At 33.2% G+C, this 17,038-nt stretch overlaps 2 protein-coding genes across 3 annotated transcripts; one reads left to right on the top strand and one right to left on the bottom strand.

Annotated features, from left to right (window-relative positions):
- Nucleotides 1-4,562, top strand: mRNA-cap (RNA guanylyltransferase and 5'-phosphatase mRNA capping enzyme). Its single transcript, XM_018539468.1, has 8 exons — nt 1-908; nt 1,020-1,152; nt 1,240-1,964; nt 2,689-2,914; nt 3,311-3,497; nt 3,668-3,853; nt 3,933-4,115; nt 4,283-4,562. Exons 1-8 carry the CDS (start codon nt 1-3, stop codon nt 4,507-4,509), a joined length of 2,775 nt encoding a protein of 924 aa, XP_018394970.1. The 3' UTR covers nt 4,510-4,562.
- A 1,838-nt stretch (nt 4,563-6,400) lies between these two features.
- LOC108773602 (cell division cycle and apoptosis regulator protein 1) lies at nt 6,401-15,107 on the bottom strand. Of its 2 annotated transcripts, none has more exons than XM_018539469.1 (15): nt 14,921-15,107; nt 13,729-13,856; nt 13,392-13,660; nt 12,860-13,111; nt 12,035-12,301; nt 11,739-11,964; nt 11,318-11,595; nt 10,309-10,564; nt 9,212-9,277; nt 8,937-9,137; nt 8,628-8,807; nt 8,204-8,551; nt 7,658-8,027; nt 7,229-7,572; nt 6,401-7,155 (listed from the first exon to the last, which is right to left on the bottom strand). In XM_018539469.1, exons 1-15 carry the CDS (start codon nt 14,976-14,978, stop codon nt 6,871-6,873), a joined length of 3,528 nt encoding a protein of 1,175 aa, XP_018394971.1. In that variant the 5' UTR covers nt 14,979-15,107; the 3' UTR covers nt 6,401-6,870. The 2 variants fall into 2 exon arrangements, with proteins under 2 accessions (XP_018394971.1, XP_018394972.1); XM_018539470.1 differs by having other exon boundaries at nt 12,035-12,298.
- Nucleotides 15,108-17,038: the final 1,931 nt, after the last annotated feature.

Genomic DNA, 17,038 nt, shown 5'->3' with positions numbered 1-17,038 from the left:
ATGTCAAGCGAGAGCAAAGTTGGTCGTGGAGTTCCACCTCGCTGGCTCGATTGCCCACGCAAAGCGATGAGGCTGATCCAAGGCAAGTTTCTAGCTTTTAAGACTCCTCTGTCTTCGGCCTATGATAACCAGGTGCCTGAGGGTTGTCGGTTCACTGTGGACATGTTCTTTGAAAATCTGAAAAGTCAGAAACTGAAGATGGGCTTGTGGATAGATTTGACTAACACGTCAAGGTTTTACGATAAAGATACCATAGAGGATTATAATTGTAGCTATGTAAAGTTGCAATGCCGTGGTCATGGCGAGACCCCATCTGAGGAACAGACTCGAGCCTTTGTGCAACTCTGTAGTAGTTTTATTGCTCATAATCCATTGGAGATTATTGGTGTACACTGCACACATGGTTTTAACAGGACTGGCTTTCTTATAATCAGTTACTTAGTGGAAGTAGACAATACCAGCGTCGATGCTGGAATAGCAGAGTTTGCTACTGCAAGACCTCCTGGAATTTACAAAGCTGATTATATAAAGGAACTATATAAACGGTATGACGATGAGACAGATGCTCCACCTCCACCTGCGAGACCAGCATGGTGTTTGGATGATTCCAATATTCTGGACACAGAAGAAGGCCCAAGCACAGAGAACGAAGATTGTCGGGATGAGAAAGGCAAAAAGAAGAGACGTGAAATTTTTAATAAAAATCCAATTTTTATGGCTGGCGTACCTGGTGTTACCCCTATCTTAGAAAAAAAGAAGCTATTTGGAATCCAGAGGCGAGTCAAAGACATCTGTGGATGGGAGGATTCAGGATTCCCTGGATCTCAACCTGTATCTATGGATTGTGACAATATAATGCTCTTACATACAAAGCCATATAGAGTATCTTGGAAAGCTGATGGCACAAGGTCAGTTGGAAATTTGTACATATTGAGTATCTCTTTGGATATCACTTTTGTATAAAAACATATTAATATTTAAAAACTTTGTAATTCATCTACTGTTTTTTTTCTGTTTAGATACATGATGTTAGTACAAGGTGACGGAGAGATATTTTTTGTAGATAGAGAAAACAGCGTTTTTGAAGTTACTGGACTGACATTTCCTCATTTACGAGAAAATCGAAATTTGAGAGATACTCTGATGGATGGTGTAAGTTACAGTTGTCTACTAAAAGCTATTTTAACTGTAAAAATGAATGATTGGAACTTGTATCTAATTGGAATTATAATTTTGCAGGAAATGGTAATCGATAAAGATAGGGGCAAGAATATTCCTAGATATTTGGTTTACGACGTTATCATGTACGATGGACAGGATGTTAGTAAATTGCCGTTCCATCCTGATCGTTATTCCGTTATCGAAAATAAAATAATCGCTGGTAGGCTAAGAGCTATGAAGGAGGGACGATTAATAAAGGAACGGGAACCGTTCTCCGTGCGATTGAAATATTTCTGGGATGTAACACAGAGCAAAAATCTGTTGGGCGAGAAATTTGCTAAGCAGCTTTCTCATGAACCAGATGGCTTGATATTTCAACCTGCCAAGGAAAAATACATCTCGGGAGTGTGCCCCGAGGTCTTAAAATGGAAACCATTATCATTAAACTCAGTAGATTTTAAACTTAAGATAGTCACGGAATCAGGCATGGGAATTCTGCCGCGAAAGATTGGTCATCTTTTTGTGGGAGGACTGAATACGCCGTACGGCACGATAAAGATTACTAAGCATATGAGAGATTTAGACAATGCGATTGTCGAATGTAAATTCGAAAATGGTCAATGGATCTTCATGCGTCAGCGAATAGACAAGTCGTTTCCTAATTCCATTAAAACTGCCGAGTCTGTATGTAAAAGCATCAACAAACCTGTTACGAAGGAACGGCTTTTAGATTATATCGATAAATACAGATTTGTACGGGATGATTCAGAACTTATGCCACCACCAAACAAAAAACCTAATATATCTTAGATGGATTATATCATGTTATTATTAATTGTAAATGTATCAAGATTTTTATATCTCTGCAATGTCCGAAGAATGAAGACTTAAAATAATCTATATTTATTTAATTAGAATGCGGAGAGTTTTTTAAGCTCATAGGGATTTAAATTGTATCGTTTTAATTATTTCAAATCAATTTGATTTTTAGGAATGTTAAATGAAAAAGGGTGAAGATAAGAGTGTATGGTATGGTTTTTGCCTACAGAATAAAGAAGAAAACGAAATGCATGTAAGATCATTGGAATATTTATGATAATTCCTAATTAATTTTGTGATAAACATGTCATCCTTGATCAGGATCGTCTTTTCATCAGGTTATTTCAATTTGTTTCAACGCACATTTGTATCACATTTTGAATTAAGACTATTAATTGTTGAATAAAAAGATTTTGTAATAACATTCATGATTTATAATTATTTATCCCATATTACTTAATTAACATTTCTAATTAGTAGAATTGTAAAAGATCAATTGTATATTTTTTATTATTCATTATTTTTTGAAATAGATAATACAACTGAAAAAAGATAATTTCTCATAAAGAAATAAAAGTGAAAGCAAATTTGTTTATAAGCTTTGTTTCCTTGAATAAAATTATTTAAAAAATCGAAAAATAGTAGGAAAAATAACGTAAGAATATGACCCAAATCCACCCTACTTATTTCCATATTTTGCATTATTACAGATCGTACCGTGTTGTTGTGGTACACGAAAGACTTTACATTGAAAGATCGCAAATCTCTGCGTGTTAACATCGAATTTGATCACGCGACTTTAATACGCTGGTCCCCGGATGGAAAGGCATTTATTATTCACAAGGCCGTGGCTAATGCCATCGAGGTGTACAAGATCACAAAAAAATCGGATGGTTACTTAGCCTCTGCGACTAAAGCTCTGGAGTTTTCACAGGTATTACGATCTTGTCTCGATGTTATTTGTTTAGATATTTCTTTTTTTTAGAGAGATCTTTTTAAAATAGTACAATAATACAGAATATTATTATTGAAGTAAAAGACTGTAATAATAATTCAAAATTAGAAAGAAAATCTATAAAAGCCAACACAGTTATTCGCGTGTGAATTATTTTGTGTATTTACAATAATTAGTATATACATTATAGAACAATCGTGTCGTAAAGTATCATAGATGCTTATAGACTTTAAATGTAATTGCATATTTATATTTATGCATATATTTTATTTAAGCTTGATCTCTAAGATCTCTTATTCACGAAGTGAAATCATACTAATGAAATTTGCTACTTTGTGGAATTTGTTTATGTATCATTTTTCTTTATTACTGTAGCATCATACTGAGGATGTCGTTGGAATGGATATCGCTTGCACCGGGAAATACATCATCACGTGCAGCAAAATGAATGATCTTATTATTTGGGACTTGAAAGGACAGACACTGGCAACGGTGGAGATGCATTTAGGATCTACTTATCGCGCGCGTATATCACCTTGTGGCCGATTCGTTGCTGCCTCGGGTAAGAAAACATTTTACCACTAAATGTTATTAATTCCAGCTACTGTAAAATGAGATAAAGATGTTTTAATACGTCTTGTGCCCTGATTTTAAACATGCATGCTATTTACATTTTTTACACATTTTTTAAAATTTTGAATTGAAGTTACTTTATTTTAAATTTTTCGTAAGGTTTTACACCGGACGTGAACGTATGGGAGGTGGTCTTCAGTAAATCCGGAGAGTTCAAGACAGTGGCTAAAGCATTTGATCTCGCCGGGCACTCATCCGGGGTTCATGACTTTGGTTTCAGTGCCGACACCAGTCACATGGCTACCGTGTCCAAAGATGGGACATATCGTTTCTACAATACAAAAAGTAACGTAACAAATCACTGGCAGTACGTAGGATTTAAACGTGAAATATACGAAATTCTTACTCTTTTGTTCTTTTCCAGTCGAATTCGAGAAAGGAGAAGATCCGCACCTTTTGACGACTGGCACCTGGAACACCACCGCATCAGCAAGCCTTGTATTATCTCCAAACGCGGAGGTCCTCGTGATCGCCCATGGATCGTCTATATCTTTCTATTCTACTATTACTGGTGTTCTGGATACTACCATAGAAGATATTTTCCTTGGTAAAATTATAATTCAATTGTAGCTCTTACAGAAATCCAATTTAATACTGTAAGGTAGCGATTAATTACTTATTCAGAGTATTAAAAGCATTGTTTTAAATTTCTGTAAGGATGATTTTAGCGATGTGAATTTAAAAAAACTTGACCAACTTTTCAATCTTTTGTAGGGCCTATAACATGCTTGGCATTTGATGCTATGGGAGAATATCTGTTGGCTGCGGGCGATAAGCACATCAAAATTTTCCGTAATGTCACAGGATATCGAACAGCAATAGAGTCTGCTAAACGTAAACTGGAGCAGAGGCAGACACAGGCAACAAAGGAACGTTTGGAAAAAATGATTTGCGATAACAAGGAATTGCTTGAGAAGATGGGCGAGAAATGTTCAAAATGACGTTAATTTCTATCGTTTTACGAGATTGAAGATATAAATAAAATTATTATCTCGGGGTCTAATGCTTTTTAAAAAATCATGTAAATACATGAATTTACCTATTTTCTGCAAATAAAAATAATTTTTGTATGTATCAATCTCTAAAGTTTCATTCTTAAGTATCACCTATATATACATAGATATATCTAAATTTAAATAAAATTTAAGAAATAGATGATAGTGGGAATAACTGTTCTTTTAATTTTATCATACTCTCATTCTACTTTTTTAGCTCATTAATGCCTATTTCCACCAATGCAGATTAACTTTAATCTCGGTTCAATTTGCTCTTCGTCTTTTTCTAGTTCTAAAAATTAGAAAAAGATAAACAGTAAGTTAATCCAAGATTAAAGTTAATCTTTATTGGTGGAAATTAAAGTAAATGTTCTTGAAAAACTCAAGAACTTCAAACTCATGTTCTACATAAAATAATTACAATAAAACAAAGTAAATACGATAAAATGGTATGCATTCCAAAAAAAATCTGTACGTAAATTTTAATACATTGTAATAATTTTATACATTTCCTCATGTATAACAAAAAAAAAACTATATGACAAATTAGAAAACTCAGTTTTTTCTATAATTATTGTATTTTGAATTTCATCATATAATATTGAATTCAATTGGAAATTAATATTTGAATTTAAATACGCAACTCTATGTTAAATTTCAAGAATAGGCCGAATAAATGTAAAATAAAATTAGTTTGTATTTGAGAATGAATCGATATGCATTATAAATTACACATGTCACTGTTTAAATAATTTTTATTGTTTTACTGTTGTATTCTTGATTACTATGAGTATGTGCCCAAGGAGATAATTACAATTATCTTTTTAAGATTTGTATAATGTTAACATACACAGATTAATAATTGTTTGCGCATTTTATGCTTTTATTTCATCATCTCATATAGCGCTACTTTTTACTCCCATTTTTTTTGACAAGAATGTGACCTTCTATTAACAAACTACAAAAAATTTCTATATGGTAAACTATGTACAAAATAGTATCCTTGGCATCGTGAGTTGTAAACCGCAAAATTGGGAGTGGAACGTGCGATCATGCATGGTCGCTTACGTTCGAGAACACGTTTTTGTGTAGTATATAATTTTTGGATAAATGTGTTGACACTCTGCTGGACGTATAATGTGTAACTTAAAGAATATTGTATATATATGAATTTATCGTATTTAAACTAGCTTAGGCTATAAAAGAAACGTTCATCGACTCGAATTATTTTGAAGCTGTACAAATTTTCTCATTTGTAACATAAAACGAAAAGAAATTTTTATTGCTATATAGTAACACAAACATTTTATTAGTCTAGAAATTATTGGAAAATTACTTTTTTTGTTACTTTTGGACAATTCTGATAATTTTTTACTGATAAACGCATTCAAAAAGAATTTTTTTGCGAATATTTTGTGCTGTGCTAATTATATTATAAACATCGACTAGCAGCGCACGAGATAAGAGAGAATTACGCAAAATTCAATAAAAATGCAATAATACATTCCTGAAATCAAATATTGATATAACTTTATCGTTAGTATTACATTTATTGCATTAAATGTTTATTGCGTTAAATAATGTATCATATGTTAAAGCAACTAAAATTATCAATTTGTCTTCATTAAGAAACATATATTGTTTAAAAAATAATGAATGATAACAAAAATGTATTTTAATATTATATTAATTATAACTTAAGTTTAAAATACACAAAAAGGTTCTAAATATGCTCTTACAGATAAGTTTTGTTTTAGAAGTGATTTCATGTTCGCGTTAAGATGGACAAGCGATGGAACAATGAGAAAAACATAATCTTTTTCATGTTTGTGTTCCAGTAAAAATCTTTTTATCTAAGTTAAATAACTGTGGTGTTGACATACTTTTGAATCTTTAATGATAAATATCGGTGTATCAATATCTGGCACTTAATGGCAGATCAATGGTACTTCATAAACCCTTTTTAAAATTTATCCATTTATTCTGAATGATGCAAAAAATTACGTAAGATATTTTAACGATAGTCCTATGAACTGTTATGCATAATTCAAGTGCTTTCTTTAATTATTATTAAAAGATGCCACCATATATCATTACTCGAGTGAAAAAAGTTACAAAATCGAGTTCCGATCACTTAAGAGTTTTGGTGTTGGATAAACCACTTGTTATTTGCATCTATTTCATTTTTATTTTTTATATCACTAGTAGAATCCATGCATGCACACACGCACGTATAAAATAAGATTAATCTTTTTTTTTAAATCATGATAGTGCATATCATCTATTATGACAAATAGCTAATGTAATTTATTTCTTCTCCTTATCCGCATCGGCAATTTCTCTCTTGACAGAAGTTTTATTGTCAGATTTTTTATCTTTATCTAAATCGACGGGTTCCTTTTTCACTTGGATTTTGCTATCTCCCCACCTGGTATCAGTTTTAAATTTACTTTCCATCTCAGAGCCGTTTATCTCTCCGCTAACTTTTTCATCTTGAATTTCTACTACCTCTACTTTTCTCTCGCTCTGCAACGCTTTGGTCGCTACATGGTACATGTTCTTTATCGCAGTCAAGTAAGTATGGCAATCCGTCTGTAAAAAATATAAGATGATTTTTTATGTTTATACTTTTTTATAAATTAAACAATTGAACAAATTTACTCACAGAGGTTTTTTTGAGCTTTTCATCTGAGCTCCGTAATTTGTCTTTGTATATTTTCAAGTCTTCAGAAAGACCCTTAATACTATTAGTTTGTTTTATCGATTTTTCATTGACTACAGTTAGCTCGTGCTGCAATTCCATCATACGATCCTCGGTATCTAAACGTGCTTTCTCAGATCTTTTTAACTGACTGACAAGTTTTTCTACATCTAATAAAGAGCCTTTGTACATAACGATACCTTCCGGAATCGTTTCTTCATTAGCTTTTTCTACAACACAATCTTCTCTTCGCGCTCTTTTTGAAGGCGGTCCACTACCCACAAATACAGGTAATAATTTTTTATTTCCTATAAATATATAGCAATGATTAAACTTAATTGTATGTTGTATGTGATGTTTCATATTAAGAAAATATGAGAAAAAATGCATTACCGAGAGCAAGCGAACGCAATACATCCTCCTCGTTCTCTGCTTTACCTGATTCACCTTTGTCACTTTCTTTGTCCTCTTTCTTCTCATCCTTTAAGTCATCCTCCTTCGATTTGTCTGTTAATTTTCGATAATGCAGAGAATCTCTTGTAACAACTTTTTGTACTAATTTCCGTACTTGAGCTCTCGACAAATTTAATCCAAGAGTATAAATAAGTTCTTCAATATCCTTATCAAATATGTACCCGCAATGCGTCTGATCGAAATATACAAAAGAGAGTAAAAGGTAAGGATCATGTGTATATAATTTTGTTTTCCTCTTTTTTCCATCTTTATCCCTGTCCCTCCTACCGTCTTTTACAGAATCATCGTCCTGTATAAATAATAATGTTTATATTAACACAATGTATTTAATTACAATATATTATATATTGTAATAAATGCTGCTATTCATTTACAAAATAATGTGTATTTTTTGTTAATGAAATAAATGTTTTATATAAAATATGGTATAAAATGTAAAAAAAAAACGAAGTCCCTTTTTCTTACATCTGATTCATCATCATCATCTTCTTCTTCGTCATCATTTTTCTCCTTTTCTCTGTCCTTGTCGTCCATCTTACATTTTGCATCTTTGTCATCCTTTTTATCCTTGGCTTCTTCTCTTTTCTTATCGTCTCGTTTTTCATCCTTCTTAGATTTCTTCTCATCTTCCTTCCTCTTATCGTCTTTCTTGTCATCTCTTTTATCATCTTTCTTATCTTTCTTCTTGTCTTCGTCCTTTTCCTTAGTTTTTTCAGGAAGGCTGGACAACGAACGATATATGCGAAAACCAAAATCCCGCATTAACATTTCGTTGAACAGTTCCGCAAAAAGAGATACTTCAAAAGAATGTTCCTACATATTCAAAAGATTTATATAACAAATTGTCTTTTTTGAAATGAGTGAAAATAATTTTGAAAGTATAAATTACCTTGGTATCTTCTGGTCTGTAATCTAATAACACACTTAAAGACATAACTGTGCAATCAAATTTTCCACTCTTGGCCATTCTAGAGGGATGAACAATAATGTGCGACGAATCGGGTAAGGTATACCTTTTTTCGAGTACAGTACGTTCGCGTTCATAAAGTTTTCTCTTATCTTCATCATGCTAAAAATAACGCAAATAAATAGGTATTAAAGACCTGAAATATTCTTAAGAAATAATTTTATATTAAATATTTATATATGTTTATAATAAAATTGCTTAAGTGCATATATTAGTGTGTTTATTGCTTACATCTTTACTATCTCTGAATTTTTTATCTTCTTCTTCTTTTGATGGCGAGATGTCTTCTTCATTTTCATCCGCCTCGTCTTGCCGACCTTCTTCTTTGGCTTGCTCGGACTTTACAGCCTTCAAAAGTCTAGCTAACAATTGTGACTTTAAACCTTTCGAGCTTAAATTACGAGCTGCCAATTCTTGACGTAATTCGTTTACCTGCAATTGATTAAAACATTGGATTTGAATTTAAAAGAGATAGAAAAATTTTGATTTCATATTTAAATACTAACATTCATTGATTTTGGATCTAGCTCGGAATAGTGCGTGGGATCCTTTTTCTCAGACATCGAATCGTCCTGGAAGAAGAAAATACACATTAGTCAAAGAGAAGTAAAAAGCCCAGAGAGAAAACTACAAAACAGAAGCAGCCCCTATAACGAAACGAAACCACTCCCTCTTCATTCTTTCTCATCATTCTCTATTTTTTTTCAACACTCTCACATTGTAACGATATACACATATCTTCATTCACGATGACCGTCAAGTATGACTCAATAACTGCTAGAATCTCATAGTGTCCTGGCTCTGGTGTCTGTGTGATAGGTAGGTTATGGATAATATCAATAATGTTGTAGTATAAAACGATGATTAAATGAAAATTTTTGAATGATTTTTCAATGTTGGTGAAGGTTTCAGGAAAGGGAATGGCTCAGCTGCGCTCTTCTCCGAGCTAGGCTTGCTTGCTTCTCTTGTTAATGCAATGTGACTGCCATTGGCTAAGGGAGCAATACATTACCCGTCGATCCTCATTTGCGATATTTAAAAGCGTTTGCATTAAGAGTTTTTGTTAATTTACATATAACATTTACATATAACAATAAAACAGCAATCTTAATATAATTATGTATATACAAACTTTGTCTTATTAAAAGTTGTACACAACATGATGCTTTAGTTTTGTGATATCGTAAATAACTTGTTCCATAAAATAAGAAATTTCATCTTATGGAAGAAGTCAAATCAATAGATATGTATTTCATTGAAAAAGATTAGAGTTTAACCATTCACTATTGATCCAAAGAAAGTTGCATTTTGAGATAATTTTACTGTTGTTTATCGATGAAACATACTCCGTATATTAATTCAACAGATCTAAATTATGAATTTTTTTTAACCAATGAGTGTGATCTGTTACATGAAAAAAAAATAAGACGAGTTACAATATCCGGGATAGATTAACTTAATGATAGGATCGATGGACAAGTATAGCCTATTGAAAATCCAGTTTAGTAATGGGAAGAAACGGTGGCACGAATATATATATATATAAATATATAATAATGTAATAAAAAGTTATAAAAGTAATATGGGATGATGTTGGCAGTGCCTTTTGATCAGCGGCGGCAGCCTCATCAGTCTCATTGGCAGCGTCCGAATCGTCGGGATTAGAGGCAGCACGCAGCAACTTTCGCTCCAGTTGTTTCTTATAGTTGAGTTGCAGCCCGTCCCATTCCAATCTGGTAGGTACACAGCTCCAAACATCTGGGAGAAATAGTATGACGGTTTCAACGCGAGAGGGTACCACTCGCCCGGACTTGTGGGTCGTTTCTGCGCGTCTGTAGTAGAGTTCCAGGAAGCGGTACCTGTGCCGCAAGGAAAAACAATACCCAAACGTCAACTCAGATTAATGCCGCTTAGCGTTGCCTTATATGCTAAGTGTTCGCTCGCTTGTTCGTAAAGCCCACGCACTGCATACAAAGCCACGTACAGCGCACAACGTAGAGACCATTTGAGAGAGAAAGCACAACTCAGTGGGTCACAATCATATAATAATAGAACAATAGTGATGATTTGTCTGCCGCGACTGCTCGTGTATCGTCGTTGACGGGGGAAGGGTGTGCTCGAAACCGGGATCCAGTGCAGCAATCTCCATCAGTCGCTCATGTTTAGAATAAATACATACCTTCACTGCAGAGAGATCGAGCTACAATCTTAGTTTATCAAGTCAGAGAACTGATATTAAAAGTTACTGTCTGTCGAGATCGTATATAGTACACCTGTCGGATATATTTTTTAACGTCATATAGTGTTCTATCTTGACTTTTTTCTTTTCGAATAACTCGTTTTTACGTCGTGAGAGATAGCTCTCGAAATGTAGCCCTAGACAATTAAAAAAAAAAAGGAATTTTTTAAAAATGAAGAGTTTTCCATAATTGTGACCTTTGATTTGTAAAGTAGTATCGATGGAAATACAGAATGTGCAACATTAACGGGCAGAAAAATTCAGTGATATCACATTGCTGCTCTTTGAACGAATCGGGGCTTTAAAAAAAAGCTGTCTATGGAAGTGCTTCAAAGATATACAACGAAAAGTATTTCTACGTGATAAGACATACCACTGAGTGCAACTGGACAAATCTATGCCGGTAAGTGCTTTACAGGTCCTCACAGCCGTCCTAATTAACACAGACGGATCCTTTTCAGGATTAGGACCGTCTAATGAAGGACTCCATGGCCCACCTATGGCCATTGTCTCGTTTTTGCCTCGTAAGCCTACTAAGAAATTTATAAGGCGTGTAGGATGAACGTAATCACGATCGGGATCCCTGTCTTCGGAAACACCACAACACCTTTTGTATATCTCTTCCATAGCGGGCATAGATATAAGCATGACCTGAAAATAATCGAGAAATATTCAATACATGAAATTATTTCAATATGCGTATGTGTCTGCATTCCGGTCTCTATCGCGCTTATACAAAATTTTGCTTGTATTTTATCATATAATGATAACCATGACACAACTTCTTGACAGACCTTCGCAGAAAACAAATAATCAGCATCCGATGGTTCTAGTACTGCTGTATTTTCATTACACGGATCGACGTCTTTATGCATAACATGGAAGGAGCATGGTTTATTAAGAGTAAATGGCATATGTGGTGGAAAGGCATCGACCCATCTGAAGTTAGTGGAAAAGAAGTCGCTAGGAATGTACATATTTTGATAGCGTCTTCTTATTTCAAGAACATCTGCTTCAGGCCTGTGACAATAAGGAGCAATAAAACTCTGCCAATAGCATGAATGTGTGTAATATGCAAAAATGCACTTACAAATCAAGTGCAATTTTCGGTATTTGCACCATATAACGCGGCACGACTCGCGTACGCCGGCGTGGTCTTGGCGACTTGCTTCTCCTAGTCCTCGACGGGCTTCGGTCCTCCTTCTTCTCGCGCTCTCTTATTCTCTCTTCGCGACGCCTTTTTCTTTCTATTTCTTCGTCATCATTTCTTCGTTCACGAGGAGATCTTTCTCGTACTCTACTGACTTTGTTACGATTGCTGGTAGAGTTTGAATTTGTTGTACTTGTCGTAAACCTACTACAAAATATATATAATTTTTTTACATTAACAAATATCATATTCGCAAAATATTTATTAAAACTCGAATTTAAAGAAATTGAGTATTTAAATATTGTTTTAAACATTTCCAAATTTTTAATATTATAAATAGCTGTCAAATTGGAATTATTTGATAATAGCTTCAGTCAGTAGAAAAAAGTGCTATAAAATTTTTTAATATTAGTGATTCTTATATTTAATTCTTCAATGGATTTTAATATATAATCAAGAATATTAAAGTATTTTATAACAGTTGCATAAAGCTGCTTTTTCTACTAAATATAGTAATATTATTGTTAAAAAATGATTCAAATATTCGATATTTCAATTCTTCTTCTTGGTCAATAAATAAATAAATAAATAAATAAATAAATAAATAAATATTTCAATATCTAACAATACTCAACAGCATTACTTTATATCATAGAAATGTAGATAACATTATAACATAAAGTAATATTATAGTATATATGTATTATAAATATAATATAATAATACAGTTATTATATTCAACAATTACGTATATATTTTTTTCACCTGTTATTAGGATTTTCTGTGGGAGGAGGTACAGCATTGTAAGTGCCTGATGTTCTATTTGGCTGTTGCTGTTGCTGCTGTTGCTGACGGTTTGGTTGATTAGTTTGCTGAGTGTTCGCACTGTTGCTATTATTACCCATGGGCAGCACTTGTATTCTAGTGGCATTCCATTTAAATGGCATTGAAGGATTGTACGACGCCTCTACAAGTACACGATCTCCTACAACGGGATTAGATCCCTTTACGCACGCACTGAAATAGAGAAAGAAATAAAGACTTAGTAGAATGCAAAAGTAAAAGCATATCAAAAATAGAATAAATTTAAATAAGCCGATATATTCCTAATATCTTCTTAATGTGCAACATATAATATTACATTTAAGGATTTAAGAGATATATTGTTAAGTGCAAAATTACAACATTAATGTTTTATAATTTTTGGTCAATGTCCACTGGACTACTGTGTGTGTGTAATTTTAATTGTGTTTCAGGCTTAGAGAGATCATGTATTTTTTTTATCTAGTTTACTTACCTAGTTTGAAAAAATACATCTTCGTCTACAAAGCCAAAGTTATCATGTACTTTAGTAACGGTACCCGTGAAAACCCTCTGTTTTGTCGATGACGAAGGAACATTCTGCACCTGTTGTGGAACACCAGCTACAGAAGGTTGGAAAGCGTTTGTGTTTAATGCCCGTGGCGTTGGATAAGAAACTGTAGCGACTTGAGGATATAGTTGTCCTGCTATACCCGATGGTAAATTCGAACCAAGAGTTGCCATGGATGCCATGGTGATGTTAGGCTATGCAAAATCATTTAAATCATTAATCTGATGCTGAATGCATATAAAAACATTAATTCATGTCTTACTTGCTGCAATCCTAGACTCTGTTGGTAGACTTGTTGAGTTTGTTGCTGATATTGCACCATAGGCTGCCCTCCGATACTGCCCATGGCTTGACCCAACATTTGTTGTTGAATATTTTGTATACCTTGTCCTTTCAAGAAAATATCAAAACTAATTATATAATTTAATTGTTTTACCATAGTTCACACAATTTATCATAGTTTAAATATATTCTTTTATATACTCTTTACATATATATTCTCTAGTACGTAATAAATATGCTAAGGAGAAGCATTCTAAATATTGTTTTATTTTAATAAGAATATATTTTTATATAGCATAAACTATTCTAGCAATACTATGTCGCAGCCATAGGTTCATTCATGTTGCTTGCACTTTTTGCACACAGAATATTTGCTTTTTCTTTTTTAATGCAAGAACATATATATTTTTTTGTTTTAAGTAAACAAATTTTTAGGAATTTCAAGCAACATAGACCTAATGTTGCTGCAAGCTTTTGTGATGTACAGGTTGCTTTGGAAATTATTAGTAATAAATTTTACTAAAAAAAAAAAAGCTGAAAGTGTTTTTTTTTATTCCTGCACTAGACTTTCCTTCTTGCTTTTATCAAATATCAAATAAATATATCCTAAGTTCACTTTAAATTCCAAAAGTATAAACTGGTTTAACAGACCTAAAGTTTATCATGAGAAGTAAATAATAACAAAGAGAAAAGTTAACGGAAAGAGAAAAGATCTGCTAAACGCTACCTAACAGTAACATCAACAATTATCATTTTGTATTCAATAATGTAACTGTTGTACAATATGTGTCACATTACATTTATATTGTCGAGTGTAAAATTATGACATGGTGTTATGTTATTGTTAGTTGGTGTTTACTGGGAACTATTTCTCTGGACCACATTTCACTGGCAGCAAGCAGTTTGGAGGTCATCGGATGGTCGAGGGCAATTTTTGTGTTCCAGAATAAAACGCACAACGCAACCGTCAGCGCGAATTGGACTTGCGTAACAAGCTCGCGACCTCGCGTGATCGAATCGAATGTACGCTCGCCTGTGAGGCAGAGTCAGCAATAAAGGATTTTGGCAGCTTTCCGTCACGTTGCACACGGAACGACGACGAGGGTGATACACGGAGACCTCGTTTGTGTTCGTCTCGCAATGGGGAAAACAAGCGTCAAAAAACAACTCACCTGCATTACGGACCCACGGTGGATTCTTGCCGCCGCCAAACGGCGACAGATTACTCATTATGCGTACGGACGCGCCGACTTTGTCGGACCGGCTGTGTGGATATGTGCGAAACGCGACAGATCTGGCAGACACTCACGCTCAGCGTCCTTCATTCAGGCGCCATATTTCTGAAACGTACTAGCTAACTAGCGTATTACACTACTACTGCGTATGCGCGAGTGTTGCGGCGGCGCGGCGTCTCGTTCTCGTGGCCGCGAGAGCAAGATCGACCGGAAGTCGCCGTGCGAAGCGCTACGATCGCCGCGCTCTGCGCGTATCAGTTTTCAGATAATTACACGGAGATCCAGACAGGAAGTCTGGTAGAGGAAGAAGGAAAAGAAGAAGAGATGACGCTTTAAAAGGTATATCTCATTTGAAAGACTCAAGATTGTATTAATTTTTTAAAAAGAAAAAATATATATATATATCAGTATGAAATTTTCTTAGAATTTTTATTTACGTAGAAAATAGCAATATTTAAAAATATTTTTTCGTGCCTATATAAAAAAAGGTATTGATTGGTTGAATTTTTATCTTTAATTTGTCCTCAATCTCCAATGTGTAGTGTGACACTGGTTTTAAAGGTGTATATCCTCACGAGTCGAAAATTTCGGAATCGCGCAAAAGTAATATTAGAGCACTATAGAGATCGACCAATCAGAATCATTTAAATTTAGCGCGTTTGTATAATTTTTCAGTTACTGGAATTCGGGAATATGAAACGGAATATGAAATATGAAAATAGCGAAATTACTCAATTGAGAGCAATTGATGAGAGCTGAGTGATGTTGCAACTTTTTTTTTAAATTACTACAGCCAATACAGGTGTAATTGCGTCATATCTTAACGTAATTGCTAATCGCGCAATATAAATTCAACGTTTACTCGTTGGTAATCCGTTCTATAAATTCATATTTCGTAATGTTTAATTAAAGTCATTGAAGTTTCAGGTTTCAGCGATCGACAAAGCAATGATTGCATTTTTTCGGATATAAAGTAAAGGTGCCTAAATATGAAATAACTTTTTTATAAAGCTTGTAATTTATTTAATTTTCGTTTAACTTTTATTTTTATGTTAAATTTGTGATAAATATATTCAAGTTTTATCGCCAAAAGTTAGCAATCGATAATAGCTAAACTTTGTTTTATGTGAAAGTTGGTATCAAAATTGTCGAGTTTGCTAATTCAAAAAAAAAAAAAGAGTTCCTAGTATGAAATACAATAAAGAGTTTCCTTATATAAGATGGTATCTTAAAAAAAATCTCATAAAAGAATAAGAAAACCAAAGGAAGAAATATTTTGGCGTTAATTATATGCGCTAATCTACGACTACGGATACGGTCAAAATGTCACTACTAATGTTTTGAAGCATTTGACCAATCAGAAAAAAAGATTTTACGAATTGACCAATCAAAGCTCTAGCTAGAATACTTCAAAATATTTGTAAACAAAGTTGATATTAGTCGAATCATAGCATCACAAAGCATTACGATTCAATTAGAATCGAACTATATTGATGTGTCTGTGAGTGTACACACACACACACACACGCACACACACACGTACAATACCACTCATAATTATTCAAACAAGAGGTATTTAAAGCTAAGTGTACCTTATTATTGTTGTTAATACAGGTAATAATACTTTATTAGAATAATTGATATTGTTATGTTGATTGTGTAATTGTATTCTACATTTAAATTATTCAAACAACATTCAGCGAATTGTTTTCAAATTATTTTTGAATCAATATTATACTGAGTATGGTTTATTCATTATAATATCGATTTAAATACAATTGGCAAGAGTTTGATGAACGTTATTCGAATAATATAAATTTAGAATAAAATCATATAATCAATATACAGCAAAAACAGTATCAATTATTCTAATAAAATATTATCTGTGTTACCAACATGAAACACTTATTTAATTTTAACATATGAAACACTTATTTAATTTAACATATGAAATACTTATTTAGCTTTTAAGAAAGTTAATGTAAAATATCTCTTAATATCTCGAATAATTATGAGTGATATATAGTATATATATATTTTTTTTTAAAGAATAAA

The sequence above is a fragment of the Cyphomyrmex costatus genome, unplaced genomic scaffold, assembly GCF_001594065.2.
Source record: "Cyphomyrmex costatus isolate MS0001 unplaced genomic scaffold, Ccosl1.0 scaffold214, whole genome shotgun sequence".
Taxonomy (NCBI): domain Eukaryota; kingdom Metazoa; phylum Arthropoda; class Insecta; order Hymenoptera; family Formicidae; genus Cyphomyrmex; species Cyphomyrmex costatus.
Note: the sequence above shows the minus strand (reverse complement) of the source record. Positions and strands in the feature narration are given on the sequence as shown.

What these genes read in the sequence shown, in the direction of transcription:
- mRNA-cap (XM_018539468.1), top strand. Translation starts at nt 1, where the DNA reads ATGTCAAGCGAGAGCAAAGTTGGTCGTGGAGTTCCACCTCGCTGGCTC. An exon ending in CCAAACAAAAAACCTAATAT is followed by an intron (nt 1,965 to 2,688) that starts ATCTTAGATGGA and finishes TTGCATTATTAC; the next exon opens with AGATCGTACCGTGTTGTTGT. An exon ending in CATAGAAGATATTTTCCTTG is followed by an intron (nt 4,116 to 4,282) that starts GTAAAATTATAA and finishes AATCTTTTGTAG; the next exon opens with GGCCTATAACATGCTTGGCA.
- LOC108773602 (XM_018539469.1), bottom strand. Translation starts at nt 14,978, where the DNA reads ATGAGTAATCTGTCGCCGTTTGGCGGCGGCAAGAATCCACCGTGGGTC. An exon ending in CCGAAAATTGCACTTGATTT is followed by an intron (nt 11,965 to 12,034) that starts GTAAGTGCATTT and finishes TTATTGTCACAG; the next exon opens with GCCTGAAGCAGATGTTCTTG. An exon ending in CTGCCGCCGCTGATCAAAAG is followed by an intron (nt 9,278 to 10,308) that starts GCACTGCCAACA and finishes TTCTTCTTCCAG; the next exon opens with GACGATTCGATGTCTGAGAA.